The 21533-nt window shown below is 42.9% G+C and overlaps 1 protein-coding gene across 1 annotated transcript; it reads right to left on the bottom strand.

Moving 5' to 3' along the window:
* Positions 1-1278: 1278 nt before the first annotated feature.
* On the bottom strand, positions 1279-17903 carry GNG10 (G protein subunit gamma 10). Its single transcript, XM_067553220.1, has 3 exons — positions 17719-17903; positions 4620-4751; positions 1279-2239 (listed from the first exon to the last, which is right to left on the bottom strand). Exons 1-2 carry the CDS (start codon positions 17797-17799, stop codon positions 4626-4628), a joined length of 207 nt encoding a protein of 68 aa, XP_067409321.1. The 5' UTR covers positions 17800-17903; the 3' UTR covers positions 1279-2239; positions 4620-4625.
* Between the last annotated feature and the right edge of the window lie 3630 nt (positions 17904-21533).

The raw sequence follows: 21533 nt of genomic DNA, 5'->3' as shown, positions 1-21533 counted from the left end.
TCTTAAATAAAAAGGAACAACCCCAACATGCAATGTTAAACGAACAATTTGTCTTTGGTTCTCTCTCTTTCCTACACACTCACAAAAGCCCACACAGAGGCAGTATTACTCAGACCAGACTTTCCCCATCAATTTAATATTAAGAAAAATTCATACTGCACTAGCTTAAATGTTTTTAGCTTCTAAAATAGCTACATTAAAAAAATATTCCCAGAATGTTAACACAGAATTCACTAGTCTTTTTTCTGGCAACCCATCCTTGATGACTGTGTCCCTATTTTCCTCCCACTCATGCAGAAAACACCTTCCTTGAGACCCCATGGTGCATTTTTTTGTCTGAGAATGTCACGTATCAACACCAGCAATCTTCAACCAAGTCGAATGATCACAGTTGAATGATAGACCAAGTTATTTGTAAATCCCTTACTTCCCAGGTGGATGACACCTTGAGGACTGGCAAATTTCCTATCTTTCTATGGACTATTGGGTTGTGCCCTACAAAAGGGAAGCACTTACTGATGAGGAAGATGGTCTTGTGATTAAGTTGGTGGAATGGGACTCTAGATTTAAGTCTCTGCTCCGTCACAAGCTCCCTAAATTTGGGCAAGTCACTTATTTCCTCTGGGCCTCAGATACCCATCTGCACACTGGGGATCGAGACATTAATAACTGTGAAGTGCTGAGGGGACCTAAGATAGATCAGAACTGAAAGGAGCATGGTAGTTAGGAGTGGAAAGAAGGATGCCTAGGAAGGGCATAAATTATTTTCTGTTGAAGGAGGCAGAGTTCACAGTGGCAGGGCATAAACATAGGCACTAAACTAGTACTCTCCTCTTTCATACCTCACCAGAGGACGCCACAAATGAAGGTATTTGTGAAAGATTCAGGGTGAGATTTTTCAAAGCTGCCTATGGGATCTGTATGCCCAGTTCCCACATATATTAATGGGAAATGAGGGTTCAAATCCCCTAGTCCCCTTTGAAAATCTCACCCTAGGGCATCATACACCTTTCATATGAAATGCTCTGTGCCCATTTCTTCCTGTAAGTCTGGTTATGATGCCTTCCTTATTCACACAAAGAAATTAAACGTCTATAACCACTGCTTTGCTATTAACAGGAGAGAAACTTTACTGGATTTCTGCAGTAACCTCTGCAGCCCTAAAAGCCATGTAATTCATGAGCCCTCCTTCCCATGTTTAAATCAGAATATCCTCCTAAGAAGTGGACTACAAACAGGTCTCCTCCTCCTGATAATAAAACAAAGAGGTCAAAGGCAGTAGGGAAAGGAATTTTATTTCCAAGCTTCTAAAAGATTAATACAAACACTGGAGAGTAAACAAAATGAAAAACTATTTAAAAAAATAAACAGTGTCCTTGTAAAAGTTCTCCGTAAAAAAACGAAGGCACATGACCAACAACGTTATATGCTCATAGAGGCTTAATGAGTTGTGTATTTCAAGCCTTGATAATTCTGTGTGAGAACTCATTTTGCATTCATGTATTTTAGTGTTCTGTGAATATTGTGAATCACATTTTAAATATCTGTTAAGAAAATTCCAACAAAGCAGTATCTTGAGAAGCACAACTAAGAGAGAGAGTAAACAGGTTGGACATTCTGTAGTAAATGTGTCATAAGACAAGTCTGTGTTACACACTGTGTCAGGCAATTTCTATATAAGACATCAAATACTGATTTAAAGGCAGCTGAAAAGCAGTCTGTGTTAGCTCCCAAGTCTTAGAAATAAAAAAATAAAACCTTTCCATTTGGCAACATTGTCCTCTTACTAAAACCAGTTTCTTGTGTATTTTAACATGCACTGTGCGTGTGTCTGTTTAGAAAATGTAAATACCAAGTGTGGCAGGGAGGAAGAAGCAATTTAAGTATGTAGAAAAATCCTTAATCCAGGAATCACAATTACTAAGGAAAAAAAGTTATTTGGTAAAATTAAAATATTTTTCCTTTCTAAAATGTAAACACCTCATAATTAAATAATTTTGTATAGTACCTATGGAAACAATGTTAACTCAGTTATTGAAATAATGTTTTCTCTTATAAAACATTTTACAAATATTAGCAAAAGATCTAGTCAACTACTGATACATTAGAACAGACTGATAAAAATCTAGGAGATTGTTTTGGCCACAGGAAAAGTAGGGCACAGAGATAGTGTTTTCTTGAGAAGGAGAGGCAGCTGTTATTCATTTCATGCTTGAAGAGAACTCTCCACGGATCTTCCCTACAAAAAGAAAAACAGTTTTATTAAAAAGGTTGTCTTCGCCTTTCTTCTTTAATAAATTCTTCTCACAAGTTGTAACACAGAAGCCTCTTCGCTGTGGGTTACATGTGCTATTGATGGCTGCTGGTTTCCTGGAATACTGTAAAATTTTCCCCACCATTTTATCCTCAAAGTACTAACAAATGTACTATGAAATATTGGTCTATTAGCAAAAGACGAAAAACATAAAACCCAGTACCCATTTATGTACTTCTGGAATGCTTGCAATAATTCAACTACCAGACCCCTAATCTTTAAACAGGAGAAAAATCCTGCATCTTGACAAGTCAATGTGATCCTTTATTTCAAAACTCATATAGAGTTAAGCCCTATAAACACATACACACAAATAAAATGGCAGCTTCATAAAAGGAATTGAATATTAAAGACTCACTGTCATCCTAAGTATCACATTTGCCGGGACATTTTATCTACTGCAGTTAAATATAGCACCCAAGATTATTGTAACAAAGAGAGGAGAGAAAAAATATTTTTCTCGTCGTGCATTTGACAGCATATTGAACAATCAGTTGCACTTTCCTCCCAGTCAGTCTATTTCCCTCTTTCACACAGAGGTGAGTGTTCGCTTTCCAGAGAGGTGTGTTGGCTGAATGGTGCCAGTGGTGGGTTCGAGTCTTGCTCAGTCTCACACTAAAAGGCCATCTCTAGTTCATCCACCTGCAAAATGGCACCTGATCCATTGGGTTAGGGTAGCCAAAGGTGGTCGGACATAATGCTGGCCACATCACTCCCTTGTGTACCACTAGGTATGAAATGAGCGTGCCTTAACTGTGTCAGCCCGAGGAGCTATTGGCTCCAGAAACTTTGACACAGCTCCAGGATAGGGGCTTGATCCTGCAAAAAATGACTCAGACCCCTTACCATGGTTGTCCATCTGACTACAGATCAGAACAAACACACAGGTGGGAATGCCTTTGCAGGACTGGACCCTAATGATTTGTCTACACTCGATTTTTTCTTAACATTCCCCATTGTTACTACTATAAGTGCTGGCAATGCAGGGAGCACTAGTATAGACAGCATTCAGGAGGCTAACTTGTGAGTGAACCACATTGTTTAGACTTGCTCAAAGCAGGTCTAAGATGACACAGTAGTTAGTCTCTCATGGCGCTGCACCAGCTGTGTCAATGGTGGGAAAAAGCCTAGTGTAGACACACCCTAAGTGAACTGCAATACAATACGCAAGTTGAAAAGTGTTGTAACAAGTGTGGAGTTATTTCAATCAGTGAAAATGCTGCAGCCTCCTTTGTTTCTTTCAAGATATATGCAGCCCCTTTTTGGGACTGTGTTGGTTAACAAAGAAACTAATCTAGGCTGCTGCTCAATTTAATGTGCTACCAGGTCAATCATCAAGAGTTGAAGACAGATTAAAGGGGTGAAGTAACTGGAAAAATGGTATGTTTGAAAGTGCATTGGAAGAAAGATTACAAATGGCACTGAATATGTTAAGTGCTGTGCTTAAATTAATTAGAAGATGGATGATCTATTACTGGGTCAATAGAATCCAGCATATATGCTTAAATTGACTGCACAGCCAATTCTTCCCCTAAATTTCCTCCTTTCCCCCAAATAACTGATCTTCTAAAATGGTACCTCAGGACAAATGCAACATCAGCTGGAAGAAAGCACCCCTGGAACCACTTCCTAGACAATATTCATTCCTAAATCATTGTGAATGTAACAAGGCTATCTGGAGATGCAAGCATAGGGAGATGACTCCATTTTGGGGGAACAGGAGGCTTTTAGGCACTGGGGTCCTTATTGGCCATTTTGGGTAATACGCAGTGCTCCCATGGAGGGACAGTTTCCTACCCTCAAGTGCAGGTAGCTGCCTTTTCACTGGTCATCGCCAATGGAGAAATGGGGATTCTGAGCCCTGCTAGGCAGAAACAATCTAAAGTTAGAGCGGGAGAAGAGAAAAGCTAACTTGGAAGTGTGCCATCAAAGCCTGCTGCCTTTGATCTCTAAACCCATCATAGACTCCAAAATGCAGAAGGATCTTATCTGAAGGGTAGAGTATCAAACAGATTATGCACCCAACAGCTTGTTGTTGCTGAAGACTCATTTAAAAATAGCTATGAACATCATATCTGCCAACATACAAAAGGAGAGAGAGAGAGAAACACATTGTAACGCTAGAGCCCAGGGAGACTAGGAATCCATTTTGGAGGGACATAGTAGAAACACAGCAAGCATTCTGCTATAGAAGAGGAACTGTACGAGATGCAGGCAAAGACAGGAAGAGAACCCAATGGAAATTTGTTATTTCCAGGGCTTGGGGTTTACAACATATTACATGTGGCTTCTGTAGCTACCATACCTGACTTCAGAGTAAAGCACAGGATCTAGGCTCCCGGAAAGGATTGCTCCCAGCAGGAACTCCTATAAGTAGGGCATCTTTGCAGGCGTTCTGCATACAATACTGCTGAAGTTCTGCAGCTGCCTGAGAGACCTATACAAGAAAAGAGAAACACTCATACAGAGGGTGAACCAGTTCATTCCTTACTGCCTAGTGATATTTCCCCTTTTTAAAAACCATTATCACAGAGCAGGAAAGCAGCCAAGCCAGCTTCCAAAGCAAAAAGTGCTGATTAAAATAATGCTAATTCAAACGCACAAAGCTCTGACAAGCTCTGTTTTACGTCAGTATTTTCCATTCTGAGCCATAGCGGTGTGTGGAATTTAGGTGTTGGTGTCACAGAATTTGGTCCCATTGTGCCACAGAGCAATTCACTTTTCTTGTGTACTTTATTACAAGTTACATAGCAACGCACACACCATTCCCATCCCAAAGAGCTTACGCACTAAATAAGAGAAGACAAGTCAGGCAAGACGTAAGATAGCAGCAAGGGGTGACTGAAGGGATTAAAATGTACATCTCCCTTAAAAAAATTTAATGTAGGTCAAAACTCTCAAGCTTGGGTGCCTAAAGTTAAATTCCTAAATCTAGATCTAGGCACCTGAAGAGGAGTGGCCTGAATATTCAGAGGTGTGATGCAAGCTCAGGAGACAGAAGGTTTGGAGGAGCCTGAGGCTTCCCTCTTGGAGGGCAGGCTGGTTAGCATATGCAGCCTTTGCAGCTGAATGTAGAGGGTCTCAGGCAACAGCCTGCCACACGCTACACAGACTGAGGATGCAGACAGCAGTGTGGATCCAGGGAATCTTAAGGATGGAGTGTCTGTCTGTCAGTGTGGAAGGATTTTAGTCAGCCAAAGGGCAGTATTGGGGACACTAACTGGAGTTCCCACAAAGCTGTGTTTAGAGCCCCAGAGATGCTTGAGGAGGCCTCACCCAAGAGGCGATGGTGGAAGTGACCTCCATAATGAGGATCTCTGCATCTCAGTAGAAGTAGACTTGCTGATTGCTGTTCTCCCTGACCTTGGAGCCTCCCCTTCTGGAATGCCTGAAGGGTCTCCTACTATTGCCTGGCCACTTCTTGGGACCTATCATTTCCAAGCCACCCCAAAGGTACATATTTTCCCCTCACTCCCTGATCTACCACATTTCAGCATATGACAATAAGTGTGCTCTGTCCAGCAGCCTTCCTTGTGCATGTCCCTGTGCATAGGTATCACTGTCAGACCCGGCTCCTCCTTGAGGAAAGTCTTGCTCCCTGTGCACTCACCTGGAGAGGAGGGCAAAAACCCTACCTGAGCACGCAACTGTGGAGGTCTATTTCCCGCTGCTAATTCATCACATATTCAGAACAGCCAAAAGAGAGTCCTGTTCTCTCCCCCAGAGCATCCGTCTCAGCATCTTTTAAAACCCCGTACATGTTTTTTTCATCATTATATTCTATTTCTTGGTGTTTTCTCTTTTTATGTTAAGAAACTCCAATTTTACTGCTCTGTGGTCCAATGATCTTGCCAAGAGAAATGTTTCTTTAATCTGATTTTTTTTTTTTTTTAAAGTCCAACAAATAAAATAGAGATAAAACAAACCAACTGAACACCTTCAAACAAAGAACAAGCCTGGAAATTTCTGCCTGACAGGTGAATGTTATCAGGAGTTGAAAATAGGACGTTGGAATGGAAATGCTCCTGCTATAGTACAGTAGACCTGTGTACATCTGTACTATTGACCAAGCTATTCATTGCAGATTCCCAAATTTAATGAATGGACATGCAAGCAAACAAATGATAAACTATAATCCCTGTTACTGAATTACAGTCTAGATGTACTTTGTCATTTTAACTAATATTAGTTTTAATTACTCATGATCCCTCTTAGTTATACGAGTATATATAATGGACAGGATGGCGTGTGGATGTCAAAATACCATGTTACTTTCATCATGTAATTGTGCAGGCCAGGGAGTTATGCACTTACCACTTTCACTGCGAAGCAGATGAGCACAAATTGAGAAGAAGCTAAGACTGGATTTTTCGATTTATAAAATAGCTGGAAAAACGTTTACAGTTTAAAGTATCGAAGCTGTATTCAAATTATATTTCAAGATAAGCCTGAGTTTTATGAACTGGACAAAGTAAGGCTGTGCATGCATTGGGGTGAAGAGAGAGGAGGAAAATGCTGGAAGCAAATACATTTGACTTTTATTGTTTTACAGCCTGAAACAGGGTTGGACTTTGCACATACCTAGAAAGAGTTCCTTTATCAAAGTAACTGGAAATTGGAATTCTAAAATGATCACCAGCTATAAAAAGAGGGGTTTGGTTGGCAGGATTTTATAAAAGAAATAATGATAAAAACAAATATACATACATACAGCTAGGAATTGGCAGGCATTATTACAGGTTCTCTATTCAACTCTAATCAGAAGAGGATAAGATCAGCAGGTTTGGGATCTAGCTTATTATGTTTGTGAATCAGCAGGGAAAATTAATAAGGTTCTGCTATATTATTCATTATCGCCTCTTTTCTGAGGAAATCCTCTCCTGCCACACTGCTGAGTTAGTATCCAAGAAACAAAACTTGTCCCCCAAAATACATCATTCAGTCCATCTCCCCCAATCCTTTATCAAAACCCCCTGCCACATGCAGATAAACAAAGATCAGCCAACATAGACTGCTGATGAAACAACCCAAGGTAGCACCTCTGCTTCCCACAGCCATCTCCAAGTTTGCTCTTCCCACCAACCTAGGGCTTGGCCAAGTCCTTGCATTCTTCTGTCCTACTGAGCTAGCTCGGGAAGGGACAGATTATTTTCTTTATCACCAAACCCTACGGAACAATAGAAAACAAGCCAATGTCAAAAAGCACAGTCAACGGATGGCTTTTTCCCCTTGCAAACCACAGATCTGTTCAATCAGAGTTACTTGGACCACCACTGGTTTGATGAAAATTTCATGCCAGATATTTGCTACATTCTCCTTGTAACACAAACAGAAGCCACCACAGCTGAAAAGCAATGAAGGCACTTTCCAGGATCACAGATCAGAAGTCCAGTCCCCTCCACCCCCCCCAAGTAAGGTGACCAGCTGTCCCGATTTTATAGGGACAGTCCCGATACTTGGGGCTTTGTCTTATATAGGCGTCTCTTACCCCTCAGCCTATCCTGATTTTTCACACTTGCTATCTGGTCACCCTACCCCCAAGAGCCCACCGGCCTGGGAACTAAGCTGTGCCCAGAAGCAGCCGATGTAGTATCACTAACAAGGACATACCAGAATTTGGGACCTAGGTGTACGGAGCATGGTCACACCCAACTGAGCATGCTCAATAACATTTGTTGAAGCCATGCCCTCACACTCTGCCCTTCCTTGCAGTTGGATTCTGCTGCTAGCTCTTTAGAGGGGCTAAAAAGGGGCAAAGGGGGCAAATTGGAAATAGGGATGGGCAGGGTCTGAGCAAGAGGCAGAATTTTACTGGCCTGGGGGGTTAAGCAGCTGGAGGCAGGGGCAGGAGAGGGGCTGAAGAGCAAAATCAGGGACGGGGGTAGGTGTGAGCTGGGGTCAGCCCAGGGGTGAGGAGCTGCCAGCTGGGGAGAGAGGGCACTGTGCGGTTTCATGTCATTGTTGTGTTTATTTTTTATTTTAATAGCAAATACTCATAAAAATATTTATACGTAAACAGCTGCTATTAGTTTTAGCAATGATATCTGTGTCCCCAGTATAGAACTTGCTATGTTTTCTCACTGTGATTTTGAATTTTGAATTCTAACTTTCTTCTTTTTATACCACAAGTTTATTCTGTTGGATCAGGTGACTTCCAGTCTGACTGAGTCCCTGGGCTGGTGTCAAAACTTCATTTGCATTTGATCCACCAATGGGGATTGCCTTTTGCAACTGTTATTTTGCCTCTCAATCCAGTCCTTAGTGCTTTTTCACGTCATTGCTTGTCTGTAGAATTTGATTCTCAAACATTCAGTAAGGCACTGTACTATCTCATATTACATCCTTCTCAAGGGCAAAAATCTTCTGTAATTTTTGATGAACATACGAACAACCATGCTGGGTCAGACCAATGGTTCATCTAGCCCAGTATCCTGTCTTCTGACAGTGGCCAATGCCAGGTGTTTCAGAGGGAGTGAACAGAACAGGCAATCATTGAGTGATCCATCCCCTGTCGTCCACTCCCAGCATCTGGCAGTCAGAAGTTTAGCAACATCCAGAGCATGGGGTTGCATCCCCGATTGTCTTGGCTAATAGCCATTGATGGATCTATCATGAGGAACTTATTTTTTGAACCCACTTAGAGTTTTGGCCTTCACCACATAATGAACACACCTACAATCCCAAGATAGCTTGACAACCACAACAATTCAAAAATCAGGACTTACAATCCCTCAAATAATGAAATTATTTTAAAAAAATATATGTTATTGGATTCTTTTTATGCGCCTCTTTGTTCCTGAGCCTTTAGGGTGCAGTAAGCCCAGTTCCACAAAAACAGAAGGCTAAACACCTGAATGAATCTTGGCCTATCCTCATGGCTTTCCTGTTACCTCTCCAAAACATTGGGAAATAGTAATAGCAGGGTATACAATATATCAATGAGACACAGTCATAGCAGGATACAAAATATATCAGGACAGAATAGGTTGCACTGGTGGGGGAGTAACACTATATGAGAAAGAAAGCATAAAGTCAAATGAAGTAAAAGTCTTAAATGACTCAAACTGTACCATAGAATCGCTATGGATAGTAATTCCATGCTTGAATAATAAGAATATAGCAGTAGGGATATACTACCAACCATTTGACCAGGATGGTGATAGTGACTGTGAAGTGCTCAGGGAGATTAGAGAGGCTATAAAAATAAAAAATTCAATCAATGGTGGATTTCCACTATCCTCATATTTATTGGGTATGTGTCACCTCAGGACGGGATGCAGAGATACAATTTCGGGACTTAAATGACTGCTTCTTGGAGTAGCTAGTTCTGGAACCCATAAGTGGAAAGACAATTCTTGATATAGTCCTAAGTGGAGCACAAGATCTGATCCAAGAGGTGAATATAGCTCAACCGCTTGGTAACAGTGACCAGAACATAATAAAATGTAATACCCCTGTGGGGAAGATAGCACGAAACCAACCCAACATGGAAGCATTTAATTTCAGAAAGGGAAACTACACAAAAATGTGGAATATAGTTAAATAGAAATTAAAAGGTACAGTGCCAAAAGTGAAATCCCTGCAAGTTGCATGGAAATGTTTTAAAGACACCATAATAGAGGCTCAATTTAAAATGTATACCCACAATTAAAAAAGCATAGAGAGACAACCAAGAAAGTGCCACCATAGCTAAACAACAAAGTAAAAGAAGCAATGTGAGGCAAAAAGGCATCCTTTAAAAGGTGGAAGTTACATCATATTTGGGAAAATAGAAAGGAGCATAGACTCTGGCAAGTGAAGTGTAAAAATATAATTAAAAGGCCAAAATTTTTTTTGAAGAACAGCTAGCCAAAGGCTCAAAAAGTAACAGCAAAACATTTTTAAAGTGCATCAGTAGCAGGAAGCAACCGAGGGGGCCACTGGACAATCGAGATGATAAAGGAGCACCCAAGGAAGATAAGGCTACTGCAGGGAAACTAAATGAATTCTTTGCATCAGTCTTCACAGCTGAGGATGTGAGGAAGATTCCCAAACCTGAGCCATTCTTTTTAAGTGACAAATCTGAGGAACTGTCCCAGATTCAGGTGTCATTAGGAGGAAGTTTTGGTACAAATTGATAAATTAAAAAGTAACAAGTCACCAGATAGTACCCATCCCAGAGTTCTGAAGGAATTCAAATATGAAACTGCAGAACTACAAACTGTGGTATGTAACCTAACATTTAAATCAGCTTCTGTACCAGATGACTAAAGGATAGTTAATGTGATGCCAATTTTTTAAGAAATCTCCAGAGGCAACGTTGGCAATTACAGGTCGGTAAATCTAACTTCAGTACCTGGTATATTGGTTGAAACTATAGCAAAGAACAGAATTATCAGACACATAGATGAATACAATTTGTTGGGGCAGAGTCAACATGGCTTTTGTAAAGGGAAATCATGCCTTACCAATCTAACAGAATTATTTGAGGGGATCAACAAGCATGTGGACAATGGTTATCCAGTGGATATAGTGTACTTAGATCAGTGTTTCTCAACCTGGGGGTTTAGAGGGGTCGCAAGTGCAGAGCTGGTATTGGGGGTGGCAAGAAAGGCAATTGCCTGGAGCCACAGGGGTGCCATGAAACTAAGTTACATGCCTCAGCCCCGTGGGGGTGGGACTCAGGCTTCAGGGGTACAGTAGTTTGGAAAGGTTAAGAACCACTGACTTAGATTTTCAGAAAACCTTTGACAAGGTCCCTCACCAAAGTCTCTTAAGCAAAGTAAGCAGTCATGGGATAAGAGGGAAGGTCCTCTCATGGATCAGAAACTGGTTAAAAGATAGGAAGAAAAGGGTAGGAATAAATGGAGAGTTTTCAGAATTAAGAGGGGTAAATAGTGGTGTCCCAAAGGGTCTGTCCTGGAACCAGTACTGTTCAACATATTCATAAATGATCTGTACAAGGGAGTAAACAGTGAGGTGGCAAAATTTGCAGATGATACAAAACTATTCAAGATAGTAAGTCGTCCAAAGCAGACTATGAACAGTTACAAAGGGATCTCACAAAACTGAGTGATTGGGCAACAAAATGGCAGATGAAATTCAATACTGATAAATGCAAAGTAATGGATATTGGAAAACATAATCCCAACTGCACATATAAAATGATAGGGTCTAAATTAGCTGTTACTATTCAAGAAAGATTTTGGAGTCATTGTGGATAGTTCTCTGAAAACATCCACTCAATGTGCAGTGGCAGTCAAAAAAGCTAACAGAATGTTGGGAATCATTAGGAAAAAGATAGATAATAAGACAGAAAATATCATGCCGTCTCTTTATAAATCCATGGTACACCCACATCTGGAATACTGTGTGCAGATCTGTTTGCCCCATCTCAAAAAAGATATACTGGAATTGGAAAAGGTACAGAAATGGGCAATAAAAATGATTCGGGGTGTGGAACAGCTTCCATATGAGGAGAGATTAATCTTCTAATCTGAAAATGACAACACAAGTGTTGAAGAACATTGGGAAGCCCTAAAACAGACCATCCTTGAGGCTTGTGAGGAATCCACTGGCCTTGCTACCTGCCGCCATCAGGACTGGTTTGATGACAACAATGCTGAGATCACAGCCCTCTTGAACCAGAAGAGAAAAGCTTTCTGCAACTGGCAAAACCATCCATCATCTAGTCAGAAGCAGAGGTCTTTCCATCATCTTAAAGCTGAGGTTCAAAGGAGGATCTGGAGTTGGAAAATTAAGAGTTGGAAAATTAAGAAGGGGCTCAGCCAGCAGTAACTGAAGATGGTAGGGCAAGGAAGACGAGAAGAGCAGCTAGTCCTCTACAAAGAGTGGATGAGCCAAAGGAGATACCACCAAATAAGAGCCTCAGGGGGATCCAGGATGGGTTGCAGACAATTGAAAGGGAGACTAGAAGATGAGATGACTTGCAGCCAGAAAGAATAGTGGATAGGCTAGAGAATGGCACCGTCACCAGGAAAAGACACGTCTACATGATTGGGGACTCCCTGCTGAGAAGAATAGACAGGCCTGTAACCAGAGCTGATCTAGAGAACAGAAGGATGTGCTATCTGCCCGGTGCTAGAATACAAGATGTGGACCTGAGGCTAAAGAGGATCCTAATGGGAGCGGGAAAGAATCCGCTGATTCTCCTTCATGGACAAATGATATAGCTAGATTCTCACTGGAATGAATCAAGGGAGACTATGCCAGGCTGGGGAAGACTCTTAAGGAAATCGAGGCTCAGGTTATCTTCAGTAGGATTCTGTCTGTCCCTAGAGGATGACAACAAAGGCGTGACAAGATTCTGATGATCAACAGATGGCTCAGGCAGTGGTGCTATAAGGAGGGCTTTGGGATGTATGGTCACTGGGAAGCATTCATGGACAGAGGACTGTTCTCCTGAATAAGGAGGGAAATTGACTTCTAGGATGGAGATTGGCATAACTGATTAAGAGAGCTTTAAACTAGGAATTTGGGGGAGAAGGTTGGGAAATGCCCGGGTGATCTCCACGCCTGATTTTAACATGGAGAGGGAGGAAAATGAAATAAGAACGGATATAGCAGTGGGTAGGAGAATGGACATTAAGAAGAAGGGTGGTGTAGATTACAGTCTAATAGGCGATACTGGTGACTGTGACAAATCGGGTAAGAAAAGTGAGCAAAGTCAAACAGCAAAAATTAAGGTTTGTATGCCAATGCGAGGAGCCTGGGTAACAAAATGGAGGAACTAGAGCTACTGGGAGAGGAAGTGAAACCAAATATTATAGAGATAACAGAAACATGGTAGAATAGTAGTCATAACTGGAGTACAGGTATTGATGGGTATGTGCTGTTTAGGAAAGACAGAAATAAAGGCAAAGGTGGTGGAGTAGCATTGTATATAAATGATAAAGTAGACTGTAAAGAAATTAGAAGTGATGCAATGGATAAGATGGTCTGTCTGGGCAAAAATCATACTGGGAAGAAAGCTACTAGAGTTTCCCCTGGGATAGTGCTTGGGGTGTGCTACAGAACACCGGGATTGGATTTGGATATGAATAGAGACCTCCTTAATGTTTTTAATGAAGTAAATACTAATGGGAACTGTGTGATTATGGGAGATTTTAATTTCCCAGATATAGACTGGAAGACTAGTGCTAGTAATAATAATAGGGCCAAGATTTTCCTGGATGTGATAGCTGACTGATTCCTTCACCAAATAGTTGCTGAACCAACAAGAGGGAATGCCATTTTAGATTTGGAATTAGTGAGGACCTCATAGAAGAACTGGTTGTAGGGGAGAACCTTGGTTCGAGTGACCATGAGCTAATTCAGTTCAAACTAAATGGAAGGATAAACAAAAATAGATCTGTGACTAGGGCCTTTGATTTCAAAAGGGCTAACTTTAAAAAATTAAGGGAATTAGTTAGGGAAGTGGACTGGACTGAAGAACTCATGGATCTAAAGGCGGAAGAGGCTTGGAATTAGTTCCAGCAACTTTGACTTGAAGTATCTGAAGCCTGCATCCCAAGGAAGGGGAAAAAATTCATAGGCAAGAGTTGTAGACCAAGTTGGATGAGCAAGCATGTCAGACAGGTGATTAATAGCAAGTAGAAAGCCTACAACAAATGGAAGATGGGAGGGATCAGCAAGGAAAGCTACCTCTTGGAGGTCAGAATATGTAGAGATAAAGTGAGAAATGCCAAAAACCAAGTAGAGTTGGACCTTGCAAAGGGAATTAAAACCAATAGTAAAAGGTTCTATAGCCATATAAACAGGAAAAACACAAAGAAAGAAGAAGTGGGACTGCTAAGCACTGAAGATGGGGTGGAGGTTAAGGATAATCTAGGCATGGCTCAATATCTAAACAAATACTTTGCCTCAGTTTTTAATGAGGCTAATGAAGAGTTTAGGGATAGTGGTAGGGAGGCTAATGGGACTGAGGATATGGAGGTAAAAATTACCACATCCGAGGTAGAAGCCGAACTCAAACAGCTTAATGGGACTAAATCAGGGAGGCCGGATAATCTCCATCCAAGGATATTAAAGGAACTAGCACATGAAATTGCAAGCCCGTTAGCAAGGATTTTTAATGAATCTGTAAACTCAAGGGTTGTACCATAGACTGGAGAATTGTTAACATGGTTCCTATTTTTAAGAAAGGGAAAAAAAGTGATCTGGGTAATTACAGGCCTATTAATTTGACCTCAGAATGCAGTGTTGGAAAACATTTTGAAAGAGAAAGTAGTTAAGAACATCGAGGTTAATGGTAATTGGGACAAAATACAACATGGTTTTACATAAGGTAGATCATGGCAGACCAACGTGATCTCCTTTTTTGAGAAGATAAGTTTTTTAGACAAAGGGAATGCAGTGGATCTAATTTACCTAGATTTCACTAAGGCATTTGATACTTACTGTTCCACATGGGGAATTATTAGTTAAATTGGAAAAGATGGGGATTAATATGAAAATTGGAAGATGAATAAGGAACTGGTTAAAGGAGAGACTACAATGGGACATAATGAAAGGTGAACTGTCAGGCTGGAAAAAGGTTACTAGTGGAGTTCCTCAGGGGTCAGTCTTGGGACCAATTTTATTTAACCTTTTTTATTACTGACCTTGGCACAAAAAGTGAGAGTGTGCTAATAAAGTCTGCAGATGACACAAAGTTGGGAGGTATTGCTAATATAGAGAAAGACCAGGATACCATACATGAAAATCTGGATGACCTTGTAAACTGGAATAATAGAAATAGGATGAAATTTAATAGTGGAAAATGCACTTAGGGACTAATAACAAGAACTTTTGCTATAATTTGGGGATGCATCAGTTAGAAGTGACAAAGGAAGAGAAGGACCTGGGTGTATTGATTGATCACAGGAAGACTATGAGTTGCCAATGTGATGTGGACATGAAAGAAGTTAATGTGGTCCTAGGATGCATCAGGTGAGGTATTTCCAGAAGAGATAGGGAGGTTTAGTACTGTTATACAAGGCATTGGTCAGACCTCATTTGGAATACTGTGTGCAGTTCTGGTCTCCCATGTTTAAGAAAGATGAATTCAAACTGGAACAGGTACAGAGAAGTGCTATTAGGATGATTCGAGGAATGGAAAACCTGCCTTATGAGAGGTGACTCAAAGAACTTGGCTTGTTTAGCCTAACCAAAAGAAGGCTGAGGGGAGATATGACTACTCTCTATAAATACATCAGAGGGATAAATAACTCTTCTCCCTCCCTGGTATTTAAGTTTAGCACCAATGCGGACCCAAGAACAAATTGATACAAATTGATATAAATCAGGAAGTTTAGACTTGAAATTAGACGAAGGTTTTTAACCATCAGGGGAGTGAAGTTCTGGAACAGGCGTCCAAGAGGAGCAGCAGGGGCAAGAAACCTAGCTGGCTTCAAGACTGAGCTTGATAACTTTATGGAGAGGATTGTATGATGGAACAGCCTAAGCTGGAAATTGACTGATCTTTGACTACTAGCGGTAAATATGCCCAATGGTCTGTGATGGGATGTTAGATGGGGTGGGTTCTGAGTTACATTTTTGAAGAAATCACCTCACCCTGGTCACAGAAAAACACCAGAAAAGAAAGGACAGACAACTGCCACGCAGTAAATGAGGCCCACCCTGCCTTCCAACACCACCTGCAATGTCTGCCAACAAGTCTGCAGCTCAAGGATCGGATTCCTCAATCACAAAAGGACCCATATAAAATAAAACCTGTAGAGAGATTGTCCTCGACTCGAGGGATCGCTGACAACGATATGAAGAGAGATTAATAACACTGGGACTTTTCAGTTTGCAAAAGAGATGGCTAAGGGAAATTTGATAGAGGTCTATAAAATCATGAGTGATGTGGAGAAAGTAAATAAGGAAGTGTTTTATTTACTCTTATAATACAAGAACTAGGGATCACCAAATGAAATGATTAGGCAGCATATTTAAAACAAACAAAAGGAAGCATTTCTTCATACAATGCATAGTCAGTCTATGGAACTATTTGCCAGAGGATGTTTTGAAAGCTAAGACTAAAACAGAGTTCAAAAAATTACTAGCTAAGTTCATGGAGAATAGGTCCATCCATGGCTATTAGCTAGGTTGGGCAGGGATGCAAAACCATGCTCTGCAGAGTCCCTAGCCTCTGTCTGCCAGAAGCTGGGAATGAATGACAGAGGATGGATCATTTGATGATTGCCTGTTCTGTTCATTCCCTCTGACACACCGGGCATTGGCCACTGTTGGAAGACAGGATACTGGGATAGATGGCCCATTGGTCTGACCCAGGATGGCTGTTCTTATTTTCCTATATTCCTATTTGTGTCTACATTTACAATGGCAATTTCAAAATGGTAACAAATTGTGACAGGACATCAACACCCATCATGGCTTACTACCTCTGACCTCTCTCATCCTCTGGTCTGGGGGTAGCATATTCTGACAGAGGAATCCCCATCCATCAGAATTTGGTCCCCCTGGACCAGAGGATGCGAGTGGTGAGAGGCATCACTTTGTGACACACACACGCCACCCATCAGAATTTGGTACTCTTGGAAAAGGAAACAAATACTGATAGGACAGCAGAAAAGACATCCTATGTGGCAGAAACTGGAAGGGTCCCAAATACTGGTAAATCCCAGTTATCGACACGGCTCCCCCTCCCTCTGGAGCCTTGAAAGCAGGCAGAAGAAGACGCTTTTTTGAGCCAGCCAGGCAATGAAACCCCAGTCCCAGAGCTCCAGCTCTGTCCCCAACCTGCTGATCCTTGCAGGCCAGCAAGGCTGGGGAGCACCGGTCTCCCCCCCACCCGCCCAGACAGGTCGCCTGAGGAGAGCAGCTGCTGAGTTTGGGCTGCCCAAGGGAGCCAGGCCTGATACAGAGCAGAACCCAGAACAGCAGGCCTGGACCGGCAGCATCCCCAGCTCCCAGCTGGTCGCTGCAGGTTTAGTCCCCAAAGCCCTTCCTCGCCTCTGGGTGCCTGGGCCGCTGCTGTCTGAGAGCGGGACATGGGGGCCAGACAGGAGGGGTGAAACGGGGGGACTTTCCTCCCGGGGCGGGGGAACGGGGCGGGCACCGCTGTGTAGACAAGACAAAGCCCCTAATAACGGGGCATCCGGGCTCCCTGGAGCGGAGCTAGCAGAGGGGTGGCCGGACCCCAGGCCAAGTGCAATTGTGCACACACACACCGCACACACATACAATCTCACACACACACACACACACACACACACACCCCCCGCAGACCCACAATCACACACACCCCGAGACAAGGGGACTGAGACCCCCCCCCCCCACACACACACACACACACACACACACACGCGGGTCTCCAGTCCGACGTGGCCCCGGCCCGGGCGCAGCTCCCCCCAGCCGCTCCGCGGGCAGGCACCGCCCTGCCCGGGGCTCGCTCTCACCTTGATCCGCTCCACCCCCGCCTCCAGCTTCAGCTGCTCCACCAGCCGCTGCATGCTGCTCAGGCTGGCGTTGGCGGACATGCTGGCGGCGAGCAAGGCAGGCCCCCAGGCGAGCCCGGGCCCCGGGGAGTCGCAGGGCAGCAGCCGGACAGGAACTGAGCTCCGAGGGGAGGCGGCCCGGCCAGCCCCCGAGGAGCAGCAGGCGCCGCCCAGCCTAGCACCATCTAGAGGCCCCAGCCAGGCCCGGCCCGGCCCGGCCAGCCGCAGCGTGGCGATTGGCAAAGCGCCCGGGGCGGGCCCAGCCCTGGAGGGGGGTGCAAAGGGAGGCCCCGATCCGGAGACGGGGGTCCCGCGGGGCACCCACCCCGGCGAGCGGCGCGTGGGCCCGGGCAGCTGCCGTTCGCCCTGGGGAGGTCTCGGGGCCGGGCCACGTTATTCGCCCGCGGGCCGCACTTCCAGTGTCGGCAGCCGGGCCGGATTGCACCGATTTGATTTGACGGGCGGGCTGGTAAAGACCCGGACTCCTGGTAATAAAGGGCTGCTCTTGGGGGGGACCCCCCAAAGGCTTCCTTGAATCCTTAAGTTAACCAACCAAGGCGCAGAAAACGGGGCGCCTCTTTGTTCTAGCTGCCCTGCAGCAAAGGCAGGAGGAAACGTTGGCTTGGGTCCTGCTTTGAAAGGGCTGGTCAGTCTCCAGCACCGTGTAGCAGCTGCCAGCCGCGTGGTAAAGCTCCGTTTGCATGCCTGGGGTGCATCGCACTTGGGTGTTTTCGTTCATGTGACTCAAAACATTCCCCTTGGTTGCTAGGCACCGAAAGTGTTCATGGACCTGTTTAACCTAAAAACAGAGGCAAACAAGGTCCCTGACCTGAAGATCTTACAGCTTCAAGTCTCAGGCCTGTAAAGGATCCATCCATCCATCCATCCGTGTGAATCTTTGACCTGGACTGAAAGCTGGTTCAAGTGAATAAGAGTCTTTCAGTTAGCGTCAGAGCTTTGGAATTTTTAAAAAAAGTTTTTGACAGTGTAGAACACCACAGACCTCATAGAGGTTTGCTTACATGAGTCTTTTCAGGATCTGGGCTTAAATATGTACCTTTAGTTAGAAGAGTTGTACTGCAGCCATTAGAATTAGTTAAATCCTCCAGATAACAAAAATAGAAATATTGGCTTTACTCAGCCACCAAACCTACAAAGTCTCAAGATTAATAAACATAAACAACCCTAGCCACACCGAAGTAATCAGAAATCATCACCTGCAGATAGAACTCGAGTGTTCTTGGAGATACCAGTGCTCAAAAGTTACAAATTATTCTGAGGCTAAACAGACCCAAAATATACCAAGAAAAATCTTAGCCCTGAAATGCATCCAGTTCCAAACTGCTACCCCTTTTAGGCCTGGGTCATGCAACTGGATCTACATAGGCAGACACCAGTGTCTGTACGGAACTGCACTGAAGTCATTTGCAAGGGTCTGTCTACACTGATCCAAATGCAGGAAAATGGAAACCAGGTTAGCCCAATAGGGGGGATCTGAGCACAGCTAGCTTGTTTCCACTGAGAGTACATCTACACTGCAGTTAAAATCAGGCTAAGGGGCTGTTTAATTGCCGTGCAGATGTTCAGGCTCAGGGTGGAGCCTGGGCTCTAGGTGAGAGGGTCCCAGAGCATTTATGCTGCAATTAAACACCCCTTTAGCCTGAGCCCCACAGGCCCAAATCATCTGGCAGAGAACAACAACAGGTGTCTTATTGCAGTGTAGACATATCCTGATTGTAAATGCACCTGCAGCTCCCCCTGCTGGCTCGTGTCTCACTCATTCATCAGATGAGGCACCATGTCTTCAGGATTTGCTGCTGCTTCCTCCTATCTTCCCCTCCACTCCTGTTGCTTTTTCAGCAAGGAAGACAGAAGCTTCACTTCCTTCTTTTATTCCATCTCCCTCACAGCAGCTATAGCTCTGTTTTTTGTAGGAGAGGTTGCCCTGTCTCCTACAAAGCTTCTGTCTTGAGGCCACATGTATCCTGCCTGCCTCCCTTGAGTTCCAGGCTCCTGGAGCTGCTCCTCCCACCCCACTAGATGAACAGCTGTACTCCTCCTGATCCCTGCTAGGATATCTAAGAATGTCTGCAGGGCTCCCTCATGGGAGCACAGAAGGGCTCACTGTAGATTTCATTTTAAAAGGTTCCTGACAAACCAAGTGAGGATCAGGTTTCTAGCAGCACTGTGCAGTGGCAAAGATGAAGCAAGTTTCTAGCAATTCTTTTGAAATTTATAAATGCAAATTGAAATGCACTGAATTTACACTCTTATTAGCAAGTTGACACTTCACAAGGTATTTCTAAAGGTGGCCTTCAATGGATTTTAAATAGTAATAATTTTATTTCTTTATGATGTGTAAAGGCAAAAAAAAAATCAAGTTGTTCCCCTATCCCTGACACACACCACTTTTTACCTTTGAAATATCAAGTGTGGTCTTCCATGGGTCTCCTGGCAAGGCCTGCTACATGTCTCAGACTTAGAGTTGCATCATAACTGAAGTGGGGATGATGCTAAATCAGTAAAAGTTAAGTTCTCCAAAATATCGGACAGCTATTGGAGTTAAATAGTTTTTAGCAGATTTTACTAGTTTGACTAAAATCCCCTTTCCCTCTCAATTGTTCAGCTTTCACTCTTGCTCTCGGTCTGTCATTTCACTAGTTCACTAGCCATCCAAAGCCTCACCTGCATGAGGAAATTTTAAAGAAAGTCCCAAACAGGTGCCACCAGCTGTACCGATGCTAGTGTAAATGAGAGCCAAGATTCTGACAACATCTGTTTTTACCACTGTATTAAATGGTAGAAGCCGCCTGAGCCTTGACTACACTAGGTCTTTCCACTAGTAAGGTTCCTTAATAGAGATATGGCCACAAAACCTTCCCAAGCAAACAAGAGCTGAATTCCTAATGAAAAATTCTTCAATGCCTTTTTGATAAGTGAGAAGAGGGGACATACCCAGTTTCCCTTCATAGAGAACTTTTTAAAATGTCTAGTAGCTATTCAGTGAAATAACTACATTGAAAAGAGTCAGGCAAGAGATACAGAGAATATTTTATTTATAAAGGTTAATTTGGTTTTAGAATTTGAAACCAATTGGGGTTGTAATATCAAACTATTTTGTATTTACATAAGGCATCAAATTGCCCCTTTTAAACAAAAGGATCAGTTTCCCTTATACCAATACTATGGTGTAAGTAACATGTCACATTTAATAGAATACTGGTACACTTGTTCCAAACAAGTATCTACAGTTCAATGAACAAAGATTAAAACCCAAACCTAAGATTCTAGCAAAATCAGCCTAATGTATCATTCTGCAGAACAAAGACAAAAATTAAGGCCTGTTTGTGTCACATTGCTGAACAGTCATGCACCACTTGTTACCAGAATGAATAAAGACCATGATTCCAACTGAGCAGGGCATGGAAAAAAACATACATAAACCCATTATGCTTAGTCTGCATCAAATATATTGTTTGGCAAGATCACTCAGATTTTGGAAGCCTTTGGACTGGGATAGAGAGGAAAAATGGACAAAAAGCCATAAAATTGCCCTGCCTAGAGAATTTTACAGGAGTGTTTTACACATTCCTAACACCCAAATGTACAAACCTTATGGTTTTAAAGAGGGGACAAAACAAAAAAACAGCTAAGAGACTTCATCAAGACATTTTTGGAAGGGTGTAAGGTATAGCTGAGTTGGTGTTGAAATCTGTTAAGAACAAATACTTGTTTAAACAATGAACTCCAGCTCCACAGGTAGAATATAAACAATG

The sequence above is a fragment of the Emydura macquarii genome, unplaced genomic scaffold (genome assembly GCF_026122565.2).
Source record: "Emydura macquarii macquarii isolate MOO-44397 ecotype Brisbane River unplaced genomic scaffold, CSIRO-AGI_Emac_v2 contig_1451, whole genome shotgun sequence".
Classification (NCBI taxonomy): domain Eukaryota; kingdom Metazoa; phylum Chordata; order Testudines; family Chelidae; genus Emydura; species Emydura macquarii.
The sequence above is the reverse complement of the archived record's forward strand: the minus strand, read 5'-3'. Positions and strand labels throughout refer to the sequence as shown.

What these genes read in the sequence shown, in the direction of transcription:
- GNG10 (XM_067553220.1), bottom strand. Translation starts at nt 17,799, where the DNA reads ATGTCCGCCAACGCCAGCCTGAGCAGCATGCAGCGGCTGGTGGAGCAG. An exon ending in CGGGGGTGGAGCGGATCAAG is followed by an intron (nt 4,752 to 17,718) that starts GTGAGAGCGAGC and finishes TTTCTTGTATAG; the next exon opens with GTCTCTCAGGCAGCTGCAGA.